A 24,978-nucleotide genomic window follows, 5' to 3' on the forward strand; every position below is an offset into this window, starting at 1 on the left:
TTATTTTAATACTCGACGATCTTTTTGGTATTCGAGTAATCGCCTTAATATATGCATACGGTATATTAGCAGCTATATTCATGCCAGGTGCGTTCTCAAATAATAATTCCGATCAGCTGTTCACTTGATCTGATCTAGGCAGGAATACTTAACAGCAGATCGCTACTACTGATTTGGTTGAGAGAGTGAAAGCGATATATTAGTAAAAGATGACAAAAAAAAAAAAACTTAGGCCTATGTAGAAAAAAAATGAAGATGACAGTTTTTTTGTTTTGTGTTTTAAAAAAAAAAAACCCACACACATACGTCTTCTGGTATCCTGTGACTATCCCTGTTCTCTCTGTTAGATAAATAAAACCCATTTGCATCAAATTGCAAGTCAGACGTATTTCTTCAATAATACCCACGCAACCCTATTCCAAACATGATTTTGCTAATGTGTCGGTACTTCTTTATTGTTATTTTACAAGCAGCAGCATTGTCGCAATATTGTTTAGAACCTCTATCCTCCTGCTAGAACGTAACAATGTTGTTGTTACGTTAGCAAAGCGCTTTCATTGGGAGAAAAATTTAATGAAACAAAACAGTCTGTAAAACCTTTTTGTGGCGACGTGTTGAGAGTGGCAAGCGGGAACACAGCAATATGGCGGATGCACATAGCAAGACTGTTACTAGTACAGAAGAACGGGGAAAGAAAAGGAGTTTGGAAAGTGATGGAAGTGAGAGGCCCGGTGCCAAGAAATTTGCGAGAATCGCCAGACACACAAGCGTTGTGTGGGATTGCTTTGGCCAACCGAACTAACAATTCACAGGTTCTGTGCATAATATGCAAAGGAAAGATGAAATATCACCACAGCTTTGCTGCAACATCTAAAAAGGAGGCACCCAACCGTCTCTCACTTGGCAAGTAATATTATTCATATAAGAAGTAAGTCGATATATACAGTACGATGCTGTTTTTGTCAAATGCAGTTTCTTTTTTATGATAAGAGGAATTACGTGTTCATTTAGCACATGAAAATAAACTATACATTTCGCACTTGCTATTGAATAAAGCAAGTATATTATAATCTGTTATTGTGTAAGTGCTAACACCAAGTATTGGTCTAATCTTAGACTTTTACCAGCACTATCAAACTTGTCAAAAAAAAAAAAAACACGCTGCATTGTAGTGGATTATTTTCTTATAAGGTATTGCCTAAATGGCATTAAATAACTCAATAAAGCTAGACACAGCATTAACAGTACAAAGAGCTTATAGATGGAACAATGAGGGTAAGAACTAGCCCTGCCCGGTATCTCTAGGACACTGGGAACTGAAGTGAGATAGAAAAAACAGTTTGTGCATGTTTATCTCTTAATTTTATTTTATATACTTTTATAATAAGGATGTTATAAAGTGTCTTTTGGCACAGCGCCACACGCACAGCCGGAGAAGGTTCTAGAAAGTCTGCCCGGTAACAACCAATCAGGCCTCAAATAAAGTGGAGCAACTGCCCCAGCCAATCAACTTTGGGGTAAACAAACTTCTGTGGTAACCACATAGAGAGCAGACGGAAGAAAAGCCGGATCTTCTCTCGGCTGGGTCTGGGTGCTAAAACTATATAACCCGCACCAAAATAGTGGGGGGTGTGCGATTCTAACTGACTGCTAACAGACTCTGTGATGCATGGTTGAACGCTCCTGATTGCAATCAATAAAGGTAATCTATTTTGTTTTACTCATACTGCCTCCTGTCAGTTTCTAATAAGTCTATTCGAGGAAACGATTGAATTTCCATCACAGCATCAGTCATAGAATTGCTGAATTTGTATCAATCCTCTACAGCACTATTAGTTAATGGCATAATAAACACTATTTACAATTTTACTCCAGATTATTATTTCATTTTATTTTTTTAAAGCTTGATTCTGGACAGTTAGTGTCTTATTACCTGTATGGAGTCTTAATTATGCTTTTATTATATGTTTTTAAAAGCTAAAAAAACATGTTAATAATAAAAATAACAAAATCTGCCATTTTTAAATGTCTTTCAAAATTAATTAAATAGCTTCAAAGATACTGAGCCTTTGCAGTGGTGGAAGAACAATATGCATCGCCTTCCTCGCCTGGCCAAACTAGCTAAACGGTTTCTCAGTATCCCTGCTACCTCTGCTCCACCTGAAAAGGCTTTTTTCAGCAGCTGGTGGTATTGTGACAGGAAAATGTGCCAGCCCTAGCCACGTTGATATGCTGGTGTTTTTATATAGCAACCTTGCATAATGTGTTTGTTTTTCAACATGCTATGTCATATTAAAATGTGTTCATGTGACAACACAATTAAATAAAAAAAAAATTCAGGGGCAAATTTTGTACTGTAGTTATTTATGTGAGAAAGCATTTTCTGATTAATAAAACTGTAAAAAAAAAAAAAAAAAGTTATGTGTTGTTGTCCGAGTGAGACTTGCTATTTTTGAAAGAGACCATCAACAGAGTAAGACAACTAAACCAGTACTGGAGATAATGTTACAGAATATCATCTACTATATAGTGGGGGTGCCTTTTCTGCATTATTAAATTAAAAAAATAAAATAATCGAAATTAACAGATTAATCGATGAATCGAAATTATTAATCGTATTCGTGTCGATTATTTAAATAATCGCTCAGCACACCTCTAGTATAAATACAATTAATATCCTTCTTATATTAAGAGGACTCAATATTCAGTAACTTACACAACAACCACTAAGGATATAAAACAACATATCACAAGAGTCAATTCCATGGAAAAGTAAGTCTCCATGACCTGCAATCTCATAACAAATGCACTCAAGGGTTCAGTAAAACTTAATTTAGGAAGTCCTAAATTCTGACAACCTCAAGAAAGTGTGTCTATGCCCTAACCAAGTTTCACTATAAATAAATTAGATATACTTATATAAGGTGTATTCATATTACATTTGCATCAACTTAATTTCCATGATAGAAATAATAAAGGATGAAATTGAAAAGTATATGTCTTGGGGTACTCCAGAAACAAAACAAAATGTAAAAAAACTAACAAAAAAGCAAAAAAGTTAGTTATGGAACAAAAGTACACAAATAGAGCCTTATCTTACTTGTTTTCATTGCTGGCGTCATATCGAGGCATTGGATCATAATCATTACCGTTGACATCAAAGCTGGCTTGTGAGTCCTGCAATAAGCAAATGAAGGAAATTCACATCTGTGTTCTAAAAACTGAACTGCAGAACATCAGGGTACTTAACACAATGCATTTGAAATGTGGGCCAAGTCAATAACCTTAAACACATTATCTAGCAATGAAATGATGTCCATAAATTACTCTACTACGGTACAAATCACTCAACATCACATTCTGGCAAGCAGTTATGATGGGTGAATTTAGGGTGAACAAGGCAGATCTCAGCACATAAATAAGTAACACAACCTGTAATGATAGTTTAAATCAGTAAGGTCAAAAATGATGCTATAAAAATCACACTTCAGATTTTCCTTTTACTTCAAAAACTTTTTTTTTTTCATATTACACGAAGGATATTGGGATGTTAAATAAATAAAGGGGCATTTTCAACACAACTTAAATCTATTCCAGCGTTCGAGCTATCAAATAAGCAAATATAAAATCCTAAATACATTTCTGAAAAGTGCCTGAGGGAAGTTAACTTTTGAATTTTTTGTTACATTTGTACATTCAGCATCATTTCATCAAATTATTAAAAAAAATGCACAAGTTAATTTGCAAATTAAGTGAATTTATTTACTGGTAAACTCAGACAAATAATGTATTATTCAAGAAACATAATATGGCACAACTTCTACTATATGTACTACTTATTTGCATAGTTAGCTTCTCAAATGAAAAATAAAAAGCAATGAGTGATACATTTCTGTAAAATACTATACCTCCCATCAAATCTGAAACAGAAAAGCAATATTTCTAATTACAGAGAACGGTTTTGGTGATTTGCAACAACATGATTTACTACTCTATGACAACACAAATACATCAGTAACTTTTAGTATTGAATCCTGAGCCAGTGTGGTTGACCAAAGACAATAACTTACATAATTCTCAATTAGGTCTGGGTGGTTCCGCTCAATCCCGTCATCTAGAATGGTGACCACGACATTCTTACCAGTGTAACCTCTCTTCCACGCTCCTACAATATTCATGTCAGACTGACAGTTGTGGGTGTCATCATTGCAGTGCTAAAAAAGGCAAACAAAAACAAATTATGAAAAAAATATTCCACTCGGTTGTATACACTGACATCATTCAAGTACTGGAGGATCCATCTTACTGATTCAAGTACTACTGGCCTGACCCAGACACTGCTGTGGAAAGTTAAGCAGAATTATGTGGTGCTGTATCAGTGGAAAAGGGGTATAAGATACAGCTATGAGCAGGGTAAAGAAATCAAGACAAAATCCAAATTAAATGTACACTTTGGGATCAATTTTGAAAATTCAAGACCATTATAAAAAGCATTTTGTTGCAGTAGTCCCTGTACACAATACATTTTTAATGGTAATACACTGACGGATCTGAATGCCTGCATATTATGAAAAACTGCATTTTCATTTGAGCTTGGGCTTCATAAATATACCATGCACTTTAAATATATATTAGGGGGTTTAATCGATTAATAACTAAATCGATTAAATCACACCTACAGGCTTTGATTGATTAAAAAATAATTGATTGATTCATCTTGTCTATCGGAATGCGGTATCAAAAAACGGTGTGCAAAAAAAAAAGAGTACTTCTAAAAACCTTGGCAAAAGGCCAGCTGGAAGCTATACCCAATATTTCACAATATCTCAATGAAGAAAAGAAAAAAAAGACTGCAAAATAAACACAGCACCCAAGCTTCGGCTATGCCGGTGCATAAACAGAGAGCACTACCTGCTGCTCTGTGTCATTGTCGCTCCCTCCCTCTTCCTTTCACTCAACTCCGCTGCACGCTCGTACACACTCTCTATTACCATGTTGCCAGGGGTTAATTGACAATAAATCAATCAATCACCACATGGACACATTCCACACTTTTTCAATTTAACATTTAATTGAAATATACAGTGGGTGGCTGTATATTCTCGAGGCTGTTCCTGAATCAAGATGGCCACCAGCAACAAAATACAATATTAATTTTTCATATACAAGCAGAATGTACATTTCAGAAAGGAGACAACCTCCACACCTCGCCCTCTCTCAACAGGAGTCCCCCAAGGGTCAGTCTTGGGTCCTCTCCTGTTCTCTCTCTACAGCCGCTCCCTGGGCCCCCTCATGGTTTCTCAAATGCACAGATTTTCCTCTCCTTCCCCACCTTTAACTCCACCATCCCCTCCTGTATCTCTACCTGTCTGTCTGCTATCTCCTCCTGGATGCACTCGCATCACCTCAAACTCAACCTCTCTAAATCTGACCTCCTGTTCTTTCCCTCCTCCCCCCTCTGATCTCTCTATCTCCATTCCTCTGGAATCTACCACACTCTCTCCCTCCTCCTCAGCTAAGAACCTCGGAGTCACCCTGGACCCCTGCCTCGCTTATTCCCAGCACATCTCCACTCTGGCATGCACTTGCCGATTCTTCCTGAGCAACATACAAAGAATCCGACCCTTCCTCACCAACTACGCCTCCCAGCTCCTGGTCCAGGCCCTGGTACTCTCCCACCTAGACTACTGCAACTACCTCCTGGCTGGCCTCCCTGTGTCCGCCACCCGTCCGCTCCAGCTCATCCAGAACTCCGCTGCTCGCCTGGTGTTCTCTCTGCCTCGCTTCTCCCATGCAACTCCACTACTCCACTCACTCCACTGGCTCCCGATCACCGCTCGCATCCAGTTCAAGACTCTTGTACTAGCCTACAGATGCCTTGACCAGACTGCACCCAGCTACCTCCAGACCCTCATCTCTCCCTACACCCCCACTCGACCTCTCAGGTCCGCCTGCACTACAAGACTGGCTCTACCTCCTCTACGCTCCCCTGCCTCCAGAGCCCGCTCCTTCTCCACCCTTGCTCCGCAGTGGTGGAACGACCTTCCTACAGATGTCAGGACTGCCCAGTCCCTGACCACCTTCCGGCGCCTCCTCAAGACTCACCTCTTCAGACAGCAGCTGTAGAACCCCTCTTTTTTCCTTCTGGACACTTATCACTCTTCCTTAAATGCACTTTACTTGCTCTTATCTGCCCCCTATTTTACTTCATCTAATCATGTACTTTAGAGTACTGTAATCTGTCAAGTGTTATTTAATCTGTAGTATTTTGTATTTAATTATATCCTGATGTAACTATCACTGACACTGTTATCTGCTCCATTATTGAATCGTATTTTGTCATACTTGTACTTGCTAGAACCAAAGTCATTGTATTTATCTTGCTCTTAATTGTATTATTACTTGTACCGTGATTCTTGAAATGTATTTTTGTTTACGACTGTAAGTCGCCCTGGATAAGGGCATCTGCTAAGAAATAAATAATAATAATAATAATAATAATAATAATAATAATAATAATAATAATAATAATAATAACAAAATAACGATTTATTGATTGCGAAAGCTATGTCTGGCAAATAGTTATGCCCGACATAAACATGACAGCCGACAGATACATAATACATTCACATTTATAATTTGGCCCATGGCCTTTTCCATTGGAGCTCGATAGCCACCCCTATGCTGGCCGAGCTAAGATGAATGCAATACAGTGATTAAGAATGACTCGGTCAGCGGGCAGTGACACCTTCCCCCTAGACAAGGCACGCTGCAGGGTGGAGGCAGGGAGGAGGAGAAACGACATGAGTTTGTGGGCAGAGAGATCTATTTAACTGGTTAAACTGGTAATGAATGTGATTGATGGGTGGAGTCTCCTTTTGGAAAGACAACAAGTTTCAAAGAAATGTTAATAAGCTACTAATCTTTATTAAAGCTATAATGAAAAAGTATTTTGTTGGACACACTGTTATAATTGCTATGAATAACTGTATTTACATTCATAGATGAGTCACTTCTGCATTGAAATTAAAAAGTAAACCCATTTAGTTCACAGAAAAAACCTGTAAATTAAATCAATTTTACTATTAACACATTTCTCAGTTGTGATTGAGATACACAAATGGCTAAACAGATATCAATTGCATTTTTTAAGGAGAGTAGAAAATCAGAAGACCTATTTATAGGAATATATGCAGTAATTTATAGAAAACTATTTATTTAAAAATAAGTAATAGCACTCTCTCAAAATGTTTGTATTTTAACATTTAAAACTACATTTTAAAAAGTTTAAACGCTTTATAAATTATTGTTATTATTATTATTATTTATTTCTTAGCAGACGCCCTTATCCAGGACGACTTACAATCGTAAGCAAATACATTTCAAGTGTTACAATACAAGTAATACAATAAGATCAAGAAATACAATAACTTTTGTTCAAGCAAAGTACAAAACGGAATTAAACGGAACCTAGCACCCCTACTAGTAACTATTTCTTAGCATAAAAGTTTTAGATGAAATTTGTCCTGACAGCACTAGATTCAGCAATAGTTTTAATTGAAGATTAAATATGACACAGTAAATCTTGTTTAAATTCCCTTATTCTCTTTTACTGCACATATGGCATATGTTTAGTTCATTTTTTCCAAAAACAACCTGGTTTCATTACTTGCACTTTTTATTTCCATGTTGCATCTTTATAATCAATTTTTGTCAATCCAATTCAAACACTGTTTAAAAAACATTGGTAATGACATAGTTAGCAGTTACATTATCTCTGTATGAAATCATTTAATCAATGCTCAGTTTGTTACCGGGTGCCTCATTTGCGGTTCCTAGCATGTACCACACCAAAGCTAATGCATCCCCCTTAGGTATCGTATTCCAATTAGATTGTGGGTTTCATCTCATGGTTTGTTTGTGTTGTTTGAGAGCCCAGACAATCTGTGTTTCGGTGCTATGGCATCGCAACAGGTGAACCATGCACAATAAATCTGAACACCGAAGACAATTATTGGCATTTTCTCTTAGAGGGCTAGATGTTACCATCAACTAATTTACTACCTACCCTTACATGCCTTTTGCTTTAGAACACCACTTTTAATCTGCCGATAGCAATGTAATAAAACATTATCCTTGTAGGGTGGCAATCCAGTTGGGTGGAATCAGTTTAGATGCTCATTGGCAAATTTGCATAGACAATTAGCAGTATATATGTATTTCACAGGGCGGAAACCAGGGCTGTGAGCGGAAGGGAGTGTTTTGCTGCAACAGGATTCGAGGCTCGGCCTCTAGAGCAGGGGAGAGATAGAGAAAAGGACGGGCCGGACTCCAAATCGAGAGAGCCTTCCCTATGGAGTCAAGGCTGGCCCTATCGGCCTCCGGGCCCCTGAAAACAGAGTCCTGTGACTCCTCGGAGAGTCGTTATAGGCTCGGCCTCGCAACTGGGTCCCAGTTAGCGACCGGGTTCAACCCTCAGGAGGACGGAACGGCTCATATGAAGCCTTGAGAATCTAAAAGAACACAAATAACTGTTAGTTACAGACAGGGCCGCCGAGAGCTGTCATGGGCCCCGGGGAAGGACGGTTTATGTCCCGACCCCGCTCTTAACTAATAGCCGGTATTGGTAAATATATTTGTATTTTATCCCTTTGCAGTCCATTTATTAAGTGCGTGTCAGGTGCGTCAGGTCCAATTTATTTTCACACGCGCAGTTAATTTTAGACGCGCTGTTTAAAAGTATTTTTTTTCCCCCACAGTCAAACGTGTTTAAAAGGCCATGCATATCAACAAAGCACTCACTAGGCAACTCTAGCCCCGCCCCAACCTTTCATTCACTATAGCTTTCACATATGCTAATTAATAAATAATAATGATAATAATAGTTGTACATACCAATCAATCATCTCCTGATCACTCGTTTTATCACCAAACGCCTCAATAATGCAATCCAAGTCATCAGGCATATCTTTCGCAATCAATAAATCATTATTTTGTTACTATTATTATTATTATTATTTATTTCTTAGCAGATGCCCTTATCCAGGGCGACTTACAGTCGTAAACAAAAATACATTTCAAGAATCACAGTATAAGTAATAATACAATTAAGAGCAAGATAAATACAATGACTTTGGTTCTAGCAAGTACAAGTATGACAAAATACGATTCAATAACGGAGCAGATAACAGTGTCAGTGATAGTTACATCAGGATATAATTAAATCCAAAACTACTACAGATTAACCCTTTGCAGTCGATTTATTAAGTGTGTGTCAGGCGCGTCAGGTCCAATTTATTTTCACACTCGCAGTTTAAAAATATTTTTTTCCACAGTCAAACGGGTTTAAAAGGCCCTGCATATCAACAAAGCACTCACTAGGCATCTGCAGCCCCACCCCACCCTTTCGCTCGCTATCGCTTTCACATATGCCAAGAAATAAATAATAATAATAATAATAATAATAATCGTACATACCGATCAATCATCTCCTGATCACTCGTTTTATCACCAAACGCCTCAATAATGCGATCCAAGTCATTATTTTATTACTATAACATCTGAAAAAAGCTCTGCAAATGTCTGTGATATTCTCCGAGTGCTGATGCAGTCACAGCCAGCTTCTTTCCTTATGGCCGGTGTTATCTGATGCCAATTTTTCTAACAAACTGCTGCACCACGTTGTTTTGAGCAAATTATAGATCTTAATAATAAAATAATTCATACTGTGGTATATATTGTGCAACTTTAGGGTTCTTTTAAAGTCTTTTAAAAAAATACATAAATTGCTAAGCCTTTTTTTCAGCTTTTTGGTGTAGTAAAATATGAAATGCGAAAGTTCAAATCATTGTGTGAAAGGAAGTGTTTGACAGTGCCTGGATACACAATCATTACACAACAGAAGCACATCGGCTCGGTGCAGTACGGCAGTTTTTCTTTTTAATGTGGTGGTGGGACCGCAAAGGGTCTTGTGCAGGGCTAGTTGTTTTAAAATATGGGCCCCCTTCGAGGCATTGGACCCTGGGGAAATTTCCCTGTCCTCCCCGCCCTCTCGGTGGGCCTGGTTACAGGACACAAGCACTAAGAGTATGAGGGCCATGTCCCAGGAGGATAAAGGAGGAAGTAAGACCGAGCCTTCTTTCATGAGGCAAGATAAAGCACATGAGTTGTGAAAGAATAGTGTGGCCGGTGGTCCCTTCTGACCGCACAAAGAACCTGTGGAGTTATGGCAACTCTAGGTCAGGGAAGTGAGAATCACTATCTCCAACACAGAGGCATGCGGCATATGAAAAAAGTGAGGAGGAGGAAAAAAGCTAACGCAAGAGAAAGAGCTGAGCTGTGACTGGGTTTAAATAGGGAGTCAATGATGATAGACAGGTGTAATTAGAAAATAGCGAAGCCCAGGTTCACCCCCCCTGAACTTCACCCAAGTTAACATATATAGTTATTTCTATGCATAAAATCATGGATTCTCCAGGACGTTATACAACGGCCATCTTGAGGCATTCCCTGCCTCAAGATGGCTTCCAATGTATCCGCATGGACATCTCAGAACTACAGTTCCCATCATCCGCCTGACAGCATTCTGCTAACACTTTCACTCTCTTAACACAGTAAATTATACACTATATTATGTTTTGATTTTATATTCATCAATAGAAGAGAGCACTTACTCACTTTCATTCTTAGGGATTTATTTATTATTGGACAGATGAGGGGGCCGCAGGTAGATGAACAGAGATCACTTTTCAGAGCAAGACAGGTCATGTAGCACAATGCAGTGAGTACATGATTACGCTGGGACGTGTGTAAATTGCGTAAACCATGTTGAACTCTTGAAGGAGGAGGAGTCTCCTTTGGTTTCTCAGGCTGCTCTTGTAAAGAAAGTTGCCATGTCAACATCGCAAGTGTGATTAATTTTGTTTAGTAATAAAAAAAAAAAACAACATCGACTCATTTTAAATTATGTATTTAACATTTAATCATAATGTGATTTCATTTTTTTTTCATAAAAAATCTAAAAAGTGTGACTAAGGTCATCTCAACTGCCTCTCATTTAATTGGGACAGCTGCTTATTCGGGATATTTTTCCTTCTGAGCAGCAGTACAAGTAACTTGAAATTTGCAACTTTTTAGGAGCTGAAAACAATTAAAAAGGCCTAATTAAGCTACTTGTTAGTTCAATGAAGGGTTTTGATAAGTAACTGAGAGCTCAGTTGGAATGAAAACCAGAAGACACAGGGGTCCCCCAGGACCAGGACTGAGAACCACTGCTCTAGAGTATTCAATACTATAAAAAGTAACTTTACTGATTTTCCACTTCAATAAGTTTTTTATTATTATTATTATTATTATTATTATTATTATTATTATTATTCAGTAGATTTGCAGTTGTCAAACAGATAAGGGTACAAAAACATTATTATGTTACCTGAAGGATCCTACAACACTCCCTGAAAGCGTTTTTTTTTTTTTTTTTTTTATAAATATGGGCAAAATTCAAGATATTCTTTCACCTGAATGATTTTATGAATTTAGAGCCTTTTGTTAAAAAAAAAAAACGAACACAATACACGGTTTAGGAGTTAAAAATAAATATTGAGAACACCTATATTATATAAATGAATCACTGTCATAAAATTCTGATTCATCAGAATCAGATGACACTATTTATGCCAACAATGATTCATCTAATTGTCTTTCCATCTTGAAATCAAATTCTGTAGAAATGTTTATACTAATGTGTGCATATCAATTTCTGTACATACAGTAATTGAAAAAAACAGGAGCACGCTAAAAGAGCAATGTTCTTGTATTGACGGTGTGCTGGTGTGCTATAGGCTCAAGTAAATATACAGAATGTCATAAAAAAAAGTCAAGCACTCACCAGGTATCTGCTGTTAAGCTTATATATTTATTATTATAATATCATAATCATAAATAAACAATGAAGCAAATTCATGTAGACGCGTTGCAGCCACTGGCCTTCGTCAGTGCAGTAACAATTTAAATCAAGCTCATACAGGTGAGACATTTATATGTCTAAAGCATTAATTATTCAATTGTCTTTCAGTAAAGCAATAACAATCAATACTTTTAGTGCCCAATTCAAACAATGTAAATACAAAATAAAAATATTTTATTATTAAAACATACAGACCAACACCAAAATATGTATATCCAAGTATAGTCTATTGTAAAATTACAAACTAGCACACAAAATCATAACAGACCACTAGATGCAACAACAATAGATAAGATTATAAAAAAGGTGTAAACAACAGCTCCTTGTTCATGCCACCAGGAGATTCAGTTTGCAAAGTGTGTATCTAAGAGGCTTCCCTTTGTAGTAACAGTTTATTACGATCTCCACCTTGACGTGGGGTATTAACCACTTCAATCCCCATAAATCTGAGAGCACAAACGCTACGTTGTTGTTCATTAAAATGTCTCGCTACAGGTGATCGTATGTCATTATTCCTAATAGCCCTTTTAATGTTAACCTATAGGTGGGGTTCAGGGGGCGGAGCTAGGCACCAACAACCTATCATCTGCTGTCATCAATTAAATCTACCTTATTTAAACATTAGTCACCTCTACCTCGCTGTCTTGTGTTTTTTCGTTTTTGGCTTAAACCTAAGCGATTTCAAGACCCCTCTACATTTGCGTACCTCAATAATGGAGTACTTACAGCAGTTGTCATCGGATTCAGAGGATTCCCAGGATTTTCTGTCATTAACAGATCATTCTCAATCCAGGGTCCATCCAGTCTCCATTTTTTCTCCCCTTCTGGTATTTCAGTTACAGCTGATCAGGCTCCTGATCAGGCTCTCGACCAGGTTCCAGTTCAAATGTTGCCTACCATTCCTGCCACCCAAACATCGAATCTGCGGCGATCCAAGCGTCTTCGGCCTCAGGACGCCCCTCCGGATCGATTGTTTTGGAAGGACTGGCCCATGAATAAATTGATAAAAACCCTCCTTAAAAACGGTAATGCAATTCCGGCAGGGAGTGATAGAGAGTCTCTTTTCATTCTCTATTGCAATTCAGTCTCAGCAGAACCAGTCTTTCCTCCGAAAAAACATAATCAGCCGCACCCAGCCATTCAGCGTCCTAAAACAGACAGCAGGCAGTCTATTCCGGATCTAACCACCCCCACAACTAGCACCGCTAACCAGCAGCCAGCCATTGAAATCCAACATTCGCAAATATTCAACGAGATAAAATCATTTATGCAGTCTTTTTCCGATACTCTATCTTCTGTCAGTTCTCAACTGTCCGATCTAGAAAAAAGGTGTCTATTATGGAACAGGGAAAACAATCTACAGTGCAGTCATTAATTTCAGCATCAAATACTGCAGCGCCGCCTACAGCTTCTTCCGGTCCAGCCCTAATTTCAGCCAGCGAAGCAGATTCTCCAATTTACAATCTTGCTACCGCATCTACATACGGATCCTCCTCTCCAACGGCAGCTAAACGTCACACTATATCTCCACAAATCAGACGTATCATTCTCAAAGATTTCCAAATTCCACAGTTTGCTGCCCCCAGCTCTGCAATATCCAGCAGCAACGCCACAGTTCAATCAGCTGATTTTCAACTAAATCCAACTATTAATAAACTTCTTAATTCAGCTCAAGATTACATGGCATCAGCACTTGCCCCATCTACCAGATCCTCGTACTCTACAGGTTGGGCATGTTATGTAACTTTCTGTTTACAAAGCAGGATTAATCCTACTCCATTCAACCAGGACTGGATCATGGCGTTCATAGTGCATGCAAAGGACTCTCTACATCTGGCACCAGCTACAATCAGACTATATTTGTCAGGAATTCAGCATCAATTTCGCTTGATGTCCATCAATTCCCCAACTCTATTATCAATTCCAGCGGTTAGTCTCCTTTTACGAGGAATTTCCAAGTGCTCTCCGGCTCCTTCTTCTGCTCGCCTGCCTATTTCTATAGACATTCTCAGTAAATTGATTTCAATTCTTCGCCATGGCTGTTTTTCTCCATTTGATGATTTAACTATGGAAGTCATATGTCTATCTGCATTTTTTGGATTTTTGAGATGTTCTGAATATACAGTTCCTTCTATTGCCAGCTTTCCTACCCCAGGTATCCGCTGCAGTGACCTCAAGCTCATCCCAGATTCTCATTTCATCTTATTTCTTCACATTTCAAAAACAGATCAACTGCGGCAAGGACAATGTATTCAGCTTTCTAAGATCAACTCTCCTCTGTGTCCCTTCACTTCCATGCTGAAGTACATTGCAGAACGCAAAGCCATTTCATCCTCCGACCCTTTGTTTATCAATTCAAGCCGGTCAATTGTATCAAGGCATTGGTTTTCAACACACCTTTCCACCGTGGTATCCAGAGCAGGTCTTCCTTCGCAATTCTACACTCCTCATTCATTTAGAATAGGGGCAGCTACTTCACCCGCAAAAGCCAACATTAACCAGCATTTAATTAAAAATATGGGGAGCTGGACTTCATCAGCAGTTGAAAGTTATATTCGTTCTTCATCATCTGAAATATCCTCCGCACATCAGTTCATTGCTAGTATGTCCGGAGTGGGGACGACCTTTCTGCCTGAGCCACCAAAGATTTCCCCTTAAGAAATAAAATTAAAGAAAGGGTTTTTTTCTTTCCACTGTGCAGAGGGTCTTCACATAGTCATTAGGGTACAGTCTACTAACCCCTTTGTCATGTTAAGTGTTTGTTTTCTTTCGTCTAAATAATTATTTTTTTTTTTTTTATGCATTGGCGGTTCTCTCTTGGTTGCGTCAGCGGGGAGCCAGGGGTCCATCTTTTGGGGGGTTAGTGATTCCACTTTCTCCAACCCTTTGTTAAGCTCCGCTTCATTTACCTCATAGAGGAGGGTTCTCCATGAGTCAGAGGGGACCCCCGGCCAAACCCCTCCATCTGCATGTATGTTTCTTTTGGGATTCTTCTTTCAGGTCTGATGCCTCTATGTGAGGGTCCCCAAGCGGTGGCCCCTCTCCTGTTTGTCGGGTCTCCTCAGCGACGGAACCCCCCTTCTATTATGTTGGGCTTCAAAGATGTGGAACACCACGCATTATATGTTTTAACAAATGCTAACTTTATGTTTTCTTTCCGGTTCGCGAGCCTCTTCGTATGTCGGGTAACCTCAGAGACGGTGCCCCTCTTGGTATGTCGGGTCACCTCAGAGACGGTGGCCCACCTCCTGTTTGTCGGGTCTCCTCAGCGACGGAACCCCCCTACTGTATATGTTGTGTCAGGAAGAGCCGGAACCTCTTTTGTGTTATTAATACTAATTCATGTTTTCTTTCCGGTTCGCGAGCCTCTTCGTATGTCGGGTAACCTCAGAGACGGTGCCCCTCTCGTATGTCGGGTCACCTCAAAGACGGTGGCCCCCCTCCTGTTTATCGTGTCTATCGATCAAGTAAATGTTGGGCCTGGAAGAGGCGGAGCCCCTCTCTCCATGTGTATATGTTTACTAACTCTGTCAATAAACACTATCAGGTGGCATAGCTCCGTCCCGTGAATGTTCACTTATACGCGTTTTCAATGCCCTAATGGTCTTACCCACATAGCACAAACCACAAGGGCATTTCAGCAAATAGACTACAAACTTGGCAACACAAGTAATTCTACCTCTTACTTTAAACTACTTATTAGTTTTAGGATGGGTAATTATATGGCTTTTTATCATTGCATTGCAACAAGCGCAATTGTGACAATTAAAAGTTACCTTGTGGTATCTGTGGAATAAAAGTGTCTGCTTTAACAAATACATTTCTCAAATTTCTTTGTATTTTAAATGTAAAATGTGGAGGATACTGTAAAACAGATCTTAATTTGGGATCGATTGACAATATATGCCAATGAGTCTTTATTATGTTTTTCATTGTATTTTAAATAGGTGAGTAGGTAGAAACAAAAGTAACAGAGTTTTAGCTATCTTAAATTGATGTGTATGTACATAAACAGTAAACATACACAGAATATCCTATTAGCAAAGCAGTGTTTTACAAACAGCAAGAACAGAATAATGAGTGCTACAAAACGCTAACTATTATAAACAAACATAGTAAAATTGCAATGCCATAATGAACGTTTATTCTCAGGATCTTTATAAGCAATAATGGACACTAATCTTGATTATTTCATTACTATCAGTAATAACTCAGATTTAGTTCATGAAACATTATCTGTTTATATCCACTCATTTCTTGAGATTACATATATATATTACAATTATATTATATTAAAATGTTCTAATATAATTACAAAACATTATAAATGTTCCAATATAATTGTAATAGGAGGCTGTGTGGTCCAGTGGTTAAAGAAAAGGGCTTATAACCAGGAGGTCCCCAGTTCAAATCCCACCTCAGCCACTGACTCATTGTGTGATCCTGAGCAAGTCACTTAACCTCCTTGTGCTCCGTCTTTTGGGTGAGACGTAATTGTAAGTGACTCTGCAGCTGATGCATAGTTCACACACCATAGTCTCTGTAAGTCGCCTTGGATAAAGGCGTCTGCTAAACAAACAAATAATAATAATAATCATCAAATACATTGAATTTCAAGTGTTTTTCCATTTCTTTCTTCTCTCTAAACAAGTTCCTGTGATGCTTCATTTCTGTGTGCTGCTGTAAACTGCCTGTGCCCTTTAAGAATTAAATGTGACTTCACAAGATATATACAACAATCAGGGAGTAAGATTCAATCCCTCCCCAATCCAATGATATGCGTTTCCAACTTGTATAGCAACGTATGGTGGCCCAGTAAGTCAATAAAATAAGGTGTGTTTAAAAAACACACTTCAGTGTGATCGTGTTTACACATATTGCTATACTGTGATCATGATCACAGTCCTTAAAGGGTTAAATAACATTAATCTTCTACTACTGTTCTGAATTCTACCATTAAAAAACACACTGAAGTCAGGGGTTGAATTCCCTTGTTTTTAAAAACATACAAATGTTGCCATGGAAATGTGACCTTAAAACTCCAGCTCACTGAGATCTTCACATGTTTCCTTTAAAACGTTATATTTATTTAAAGGCGTCTTGATTTATGATACGTGGTTTAGTAATTCCGTACATACAAAACTGAACAGAAGGGATCAGATCTAATATTGCATAATGTGAAGACTGCCATTCTATAAATACCATTTAATATATAGTCCTTTAAAGATTTACTGGAGGTTTTATTTTGTGTTATGCAGTCAGACAGATTAATCATCTGGTACTGTTTGTGTGTAGATTTTATTTGTCCCTTGGTATACAACGTTATTGAAATTCTCACTAAACATTAGTTTCCCATAACCCTTGAAATTCTGGTAAATTCAGTTCAAAGTAGCAACCTTGAAACCTCAAACAGAAAGTTAATCATCAATCAGAATCTCATTTATGTCTTCTTGCAAATGGCCTCCATAAGAAAGTGATGGTTCATTACTATCCCATGTTTAGTAACTTATCTGGGTGACAGTAATGGGTTGTACTAATAAATAAAACTGACCACATTTTATACTTTTCCCTGCCATTTAAATAACCTTTTCAGATGATACATCTCACTTGTACAGCATAGTTATAAACAATCATAAAACCCAAACTCACATCAGTTTAAATAATACACTATATACTTGTATACATATATATCTAACATTCTTTCTAAAGGCAGTATTGTGGTACCTGACATGACTGTGATTGATAAGACATGCTGCCATATCTTAAATGTATTGTGAGACACTGAAATTCCTCTATCGTATCAAAGGGCACAGAACACAATTTCATGCAAGTATTAACCTACAGATGTCCCTTAATGAAGAGGATTTCAAGGTAGGCACCACGTGCAATGTTATGTATGAATTCTGCAGTTTAAAAGGTACAGTGCCCCCAGAAATGTATTTTACTTATTTTGGAAGATTGATTCTACACTGTGTGTATGTACATACATACATACACAGTGGCTCTCAAAAGTATTCACCCACCTTGGACTTTTCCACATTTTATTGTGTTACAACATGGAATCAATATGGATTTAATTAGGAGTTTTTGCCACTGATCAACACAAAAAAGTCCATAATGTCAAAGTGAAAAATAAAATCTACAAATTGTTCTAAATTAATTTCAAATATAAAACAGAAAATAATTGTTTTGCCCATTCTTCTTTGCAAAAATCATGCCAAAAGCTAATTGACAAATATCCTAATCATTTAAATGAGGTTATTATTGTGAAAGGTGCCTCAACTAGCTATTAATTTAATTTTCCTTGTCAGGATATAAATACATTTGAATTAGCATTTTTGGAGTTTTACAAAAAGAATTGCTGAAATAAACAATTGTAGACAACTATCCTCATCCACAAAAGCAAAACTGTTGCTACAAAAATTTTTTCCATGAATTCTTTGTTTTCGAGAAATTTCAAGAAATTATACATTTCCATTGGGGTATGTAACCTTTTGACTACAACTGTATATCAGACAAACAAGTAGTGAAGCATAGTTTGTGGCAGATTTAAATGACATTACATTATACCGTCTAATGATCTTTATTTAATGAAGAGTGCTGTTGTTTACAAAGAGAGAAGTCATTGGGTCGATTTCTGATAAAGCAGAGTGCATTCAGGCTATGTTTTGGTTTAGTTTGTGATAGTAGCACTAAGGAAAACATTTTAAATGTAAAAGTGAATATGAATGTGGGACACGGAAGCTTCAAGGTCAACATAATGACTTTAGACATGCTAATACCACATAGCAATACATTTCTGAAAGTTACAGTTTAAGGCACATTACAAATTCAAAATTAACACCCGCCCACTTGACAAATGCGGGTTAATTAGGTCTGTGGCGGGTAAATTTCACATACTTTTACACCACAGTGGCGGGTACGTTTTTGTACACTTAACATCGCTCCACTGTTGTTGAAGAGCAAGGCGACCTGCGATCATCGCTGTCGTGTCGCTGTGCAGTTTATACTTTCTACCGGCACTCGCCCTGCTTAAACTGCACTCGCTGAAAGTTCAAATCAACTGAACTTTGACCTCGTCGCTATGGTTATTACAACACCAAAATGGATGACCGGTTGTTTGTTGAGAAGTTGCTCAGTGTTTATCTCTGCATATATGCAGTAGATACGGCTGATAATAAAAGATCAGATGAAAAAGGAGAACGCATGGGTATCAATTAATGAACAAATGCAATCAACTTGACTATTTTAACCTCACTGAAAGTGTAATCAGTGAAGTTTTAATTTTAATACAGTGACTGCTGTTTTAAACGCATTGTATATTACAAAGTGCCCCATGTCCAACACGTTGTTGTTATTATTATTAATATTATTACTGTGTATACGATAATACGAATAAGGATACGATTTTGTCACACAGGCCACAGGTCACGGAAATCGTGAAATTCGTGAATTTGGACAAAAGTCTGTGAAATCTTGGAAATAGACGTAAAAAAAAAAAACAACATTTGGTGAGGCACTGCCTTTATTTCCTTTAAAATGCAGTGTGCCATGCCCTGAAAATACAAATATGAGAGTATCTGTGAATTGCTTGGTTGTGTATGCACACAGCATTCACGTGTAGCTATGTAGGTCAGCGAATGAGATTTGTACTTTGTAGCTGAGCGAGCATGTCATTGAACAGATCGTATGTTACTGTAAACTTTCGGTTGGGATCTTCACATACATACATCGCTTGTTAATTTATTTTTTTAAATAAAAAAAGTGGGCATGCATCTTCAAAAAATATTAATGTAGCTAGTGTACCCAAGTAGTCTGTTGAAAATAAATACTCACCTTTCTCTAAAACTAAACATTGCTAAACAAAATACTTTAGATTGCCGTTGAACATCTTTTTTATTTCCTGGTCCCGTTCTTATTATTGAAGAAATAAGATTTTCTTATTATTGAAGAAATAAGATTTTATTTATTTATTTATTTATTTTATTATTTCAATTATTTTTAATATAGGGTTGATGAACAGAACAGGCTAAATCTAGAAAGTACTTACAGCAATGACAAACAAGTAAGAGTATTTATGCACTACATTGCTGAGGTAGAAAGAAGGCAGCTGCAAGAGAAAATGAAAGGTGCAAAGTTCCTGTCAGTGATGTCAGATGGTTCAACCGATAGTGCTGTCATAGAAGAGGAGCTAGTATATGTATGATTCTGCCACAAAGGGCTGGTGACTGTGCAGTTTGTGTGCATGCAGTCTGTGGAGAGGGCAGATGCCCAACACATCTCAGAAGCTGTATCTTCACTCATGAGGCAGACTGTTTCAGACTCTGTTGAGACTGCTCATAAATGTTGCTTGTTTTTGCATTTTCTTTTGTCATTGGCCGGTAAAATGTCTGTATGGCCGGTGGATTTTTCCATCCACTAGCCATGATGGCTAGTGCATGGAGAAGTTAATTTCAAGCCCTGCAAATTAATAATTATTAAACTCCCTTAGGAGATGATTCTATTCTATGGCAAGCCAAATTTTCATATAGAGATATCTCTAAATCATTTCCAGATATATTTCATATTTGAAGATATCTTCAGGATATTCAAAGATATCTTAAAATATTCAAAGATATATCTAAATCATTTTAAGATATCAAATATATTTAGAGATAGCTTTATATGACATATCTAAAATGTTAAGATATTTAAAAATGTTTGAGATAGCTTTATATCATTTTCAGGATATCTGAAATTCAATTATATATCAACATAACTTCCAGTTCATTTAGAGATATCTCTAAATGGACAGGGACTCCATTAAAAACAGGGCATTTTCACAGGAAGTCAGTTTGAGATATATCTTAAAATAGTTTAGAGATATCTCTAAATGAGCAGGAAGTTATTTAGAGATATTTAAAAAATGTACCGTGCAAACAAAACATTAGGTAAAGATATCTGTAAATCAATTTAAGATCTCTATTTCATTTTTAGATATCTCAATATGAAATTAAGATATCTTCAAAATTAATTTAAAGATATCTGCAAATGATTTATAGATATCTCTAAATATTTCATGATATCTTAAAATGCAATGTGAGATATCTCTAAATGATCATTTGGCTTGCACAGTATTTCTCTCCTGTTACAGCTTCAGAAGTAGCACCAAATAACATTAGAGGCTAAGATTAAGAAAACCATTATACAAGATCTAGAGATGCATACTTACTATATACCACATGCTTGTCCACTTAGGATCATTGAAATACATGGATTGGGGAGGGCTGGCTTTATAATCCCTTTTTATCCTTCTTTTGACCACCTGTTGCTCTATCCATTCCACCTGCCAACAAGAAAAAAAAAACATTGCTGTAAGCAAGAGGGTTTTAGCAATGAAAGAATTAGCAGACTATTGTCCAGTTCTCAGTCAGTTTTAAACCCTGGGTTCATATTAATAAGACTTCAGCATACAAGTATATTGCAGTCCATCGCTTGAACAAAATGGAAGTATGGCTAGTCATCTTTAAAATGTATAAGCACACCACATTGCAAAACATATGATATACCATTGGGGTATGGTATAATACAAGCGTGGTACATTGAAGAAACCAAATGAAAAACTATGAGCAGACCACAGCATTACCAACAATGGCAATATAATCTCCTATTGCAGAGTCTAGATTCTGTAGTATCTTGGTACTGATGTGATACCATATTACTGCAACACCAGTGTGCAATGGTTCATACTATTGGTAGGTCAATATTTAAATGTGCTATCACTGTAGTATTATTGTACTGACAAACCACTGCCATTAAATTTAGGTCATTCCACACCAAATCATTATGGAGACTAAACGTATGAGCAATAAGAGTCTCAGCAACAAGCTGGTCAAAAAAATATCCACCAGACCATTGAGGGTGGGAATGCAAAACCACAAGACAAAAATTTTGAGAAGCAATGCTTTTGATAATATTAAAGGTTTCAAGAAGAATATGAGCTTAATGTGAAATAAACCATTTCACGCGGTTATAGATTCTAAACTCTAATCTTTTTTATGATCCTACACAGTCAACTTGTGTGTGAAGTACTAGAGATCTAGTCTTCAATATCTCCTATCTGTGTGTTTTGTTAAAATGTTGTGCAGAGTATGTGCTACATGCTCTTTAGGCTCTTTAGTTTTAACAGCAAGAAACAGTGGTATGACATTTTGATGACTTTTAAACGGTGTCCTTTACCTTGCTCCTTCATTTGCAAAGGCTTTTACTGGTGTCTGAGAGGGAGGGTCAGAAACCCACACTGCATCCAGTGTTTGCTACCCTCATTTAAGTGTATTGTTTAAATGATCAGGAGTTTGAGCAAATCATACAGCACACCTACGTTTGTAACCCTGAGGGGTGGGGAGAACACAGTCAACTAAGAAAATCTAACAGGCCACAATTATTTTAATAAAGTGGTACCAGTGCCTATTTAAAACAGGGGATTCCCTGTTAACTTGGTAATTTACCTCATCTTTCAAACACCACAAGAAAAACGTGTCACAGAGCTGAATGCAGGCAGCAATAGGCCAAGTAGGTGTTGACACAAAGTCAGGGTTTTGAGAAATAATTTCAGACACCATCAGACATTTCACAAACAGCAGGGGAATCTGGAGTTGGATACAAGTCAATTATTCTAACACAGAAAACGGCTGTAGGACTTGACTGGCTGACGAAACACACCTAGACGTTTAAGATTAATTTTCTGAACTTCATGAAAGCAGCTGCCACATTTATGTTATGCAGCCATCAAGTGAACAATATCCTACCACTCAATTAACCGCAGCAATATATGGCAACTTTAAAAAACAAAACAAAAATCAATTAGGTTGGAATGCAACTTGTTAAAACTGTACATGAAAGCAGCTTCAGATACACAAACCACATTGGTCACTTAATACTTCATTATGTACTACACCTGGGCCCATCTTTTGGGATGTTATGCATTCTTTCAAAACAATTTCCTAAAATACAACAATAAATCAAGCGTTTAATATATATTGCTGAAGAGAGCTATCCTAATCAATGTCGACTTTAAAAACATCTGTACATATTTTTATAAAACACAACCCCCCTCCCCATCAATAGCTTAAATACATATCATCAACTTCCATGGATATTAAAGCCTATCTTCTGACACACTAAGAAATGTCAAGCAAGAGGTGCTCTATCCAAATCAATGATGACAAAATAAAGTATATGGAGATCTACTAAATCGATATTTCCAAGAACAGCAGTGTGTGACATATAAAAATAAATTTTAAAAATTACTGGATGAGCATTTTTTTTGTGCAACCTGTACTAAAAAAGCCACATACAAGTTTTTGTTTTTCTTAGCAACATTATCAAAACATAATATTTACTCAATGACATTCTCAAAGAAGACTCATTCTCCTCTCTTCCACCTCTAGCACTAGTTATGGCAAGAGCCAAAACAATGCACCTGAATAAAAACATGCAGTGAGTGCGTTGGGCTCTCTCGCATGTATTTACCTTCAACGATTTAGTTGCAAGTGTCTTCTTTTTCCGCAATTCCTTAATCTATGAGGTTTTCACTGCAGCGCTCTACAATAAAACAGTACAGCCTGTTTCAGACCCCGCTTTGAATTCCGATCACGCTTCCCTGTACGACTTTGTTCCCCACATTACATGAAACTAGTAATCTGCACACCCAGCAACACTGCTAGCACAGCAACTCACTGGCTGCCAAAGGATTCTGAATTACTGGTCAGAGCCAAATGACACCTTTACGCAAACACTGGTGCAGACTCTTACATGTCAAATAAAGCACAAAGGCACAACTAAGACGCAGTGTTGTGGAATTAATATCGCCTGATGCCCGGGACAAGATTTGTTTGAGGGACAACAAGTTTTACCTTATACTTTGCCCGTTGGACAAATTTTGTTTGGTTTACGTAAAAATGGCTCGAAACCTCAAACCAAAAACTATATACTCCCATATACATACCCCCTTAATTCACAAACCCTCAATCACACACACAGTAAGAAATGCACTTAACCTAAATGAATGTAATGATATTATTACTAATTTACCTTGCATTGCAGCAGGCTTGAAAGAAAAATGACGCCGAGATCTGTGAGCGCTGTCATTTTATGCCTTCGGGCAGCTTCGGTATAGAATATTCAGGTTTCAGGTCTTTAGGAGGTAAACACCCATTCGTTAATGGTTACATTTCTATTTCAGGGAAGCAGGGTTATGATAGTAACCTAACGTTCGCACTGTAAAACAGAGAAGTCTTACAGCTGGCAGCCGACAGAGAATATAGTGAAAAATAATCCATGTTTCAGTGTTTCACATTTTATGACTCAGACACTTTAAATAAGTTACATATTTACATATTGTCATCAACATTTGATGCTTCTTAAGATTGAGGGGCCTGAATTTGATGCGCACGACCCCAGCAGAGCTACTGAATATTGGCTTTCTTCTGGTTTGAATTATTATTATTATTATTATTATTATTATTATTATTATTATTATTTTGGTTTTGCCATGAACACAAATTAGAAGGGCTCAAATTTTGCCAAGTATGTTTGGACTGAATTACTTTTTATCTTTAATTTCATGAAACAACAATTGTTATTAATCACCAATGAATTGTGTTCAGTGTCAAATAAAAGCTAAATCCTAGAAGTTATATTGTACTTTTTTTGTGTGTGTTTTATGCGACAGGGAGGGGGCAAGTCGATTTTAAAAGAAGGACAAGTAGCATTTTTGGTAGCATTTTATCCCTTGAGCATTTGAGGAATACACATTACCTGCACAAGACTTAATGATACATTAAAATTAAATTAATGCATGTATCCCCAGTTTAGCTTGTTATTAACTCTCATGTATCCATCCCAAGATCTGCTAATGGGTTAAAAACAAACAGGAAGCGGCAAGAACGAGCATGTGAGTAACTACGCAAGCAACCTACGGATATGTTTGTTTGTTTGTTGCTTTACTATGGAGATCTTACCAGTTGGAAAGC

At 37.3% G+C, this 24,978-nt stretch overlaps 1 protein-coding gene across 2 annotated transcripts in view; it reads right to left on the minus strand.

Annotated features, from left to right (window-relative positions):
- Nucleotides 1-24,978, minus strand: part of LOC117409381 (proprotein convertase subtilisin/kexin type 5-like) — a 182,371-nt gene that overhangs the window by 140,458 nt on the left and 16,935 nt on the right. For both annotated transcript variants that reach the window (XM_058996278.1, XM_034015346.3), the window contains exons 3-5: nt 21,177-21,290; nt 4,071-4,214; nt 3,101-3,177 (exon numbers count right to left, since the gene is read on the minus strand). In XM_058996278.1, coding sequence (XP_058852261.1) covers nt 3,101-3,177; nt 4,071-4,214; nt 21,177-21,290 — 335 coding nt within the window. The remainder of the gene's footprint in view (nt 1-3,100; nt 3,178-4,070; nt 4,215-21,176; nt 21,291-24,978) is intronic.

The sequence above is a fragment of the Acipenser ruthenus genome, chromosome 2 (assembly GCF_902713425.1).
Source record: "Acipenser ruthenus chromosome 2, fAciRut3.2 maternal haplotype, whole genome shotgun sequence".
Lineage (NCBI taxonomy): Eukaryota > Metazoa > Chordata > Actinopteri > Acipenseriformes > Acipenseridae > Acipenser > Acipenser ruthenus.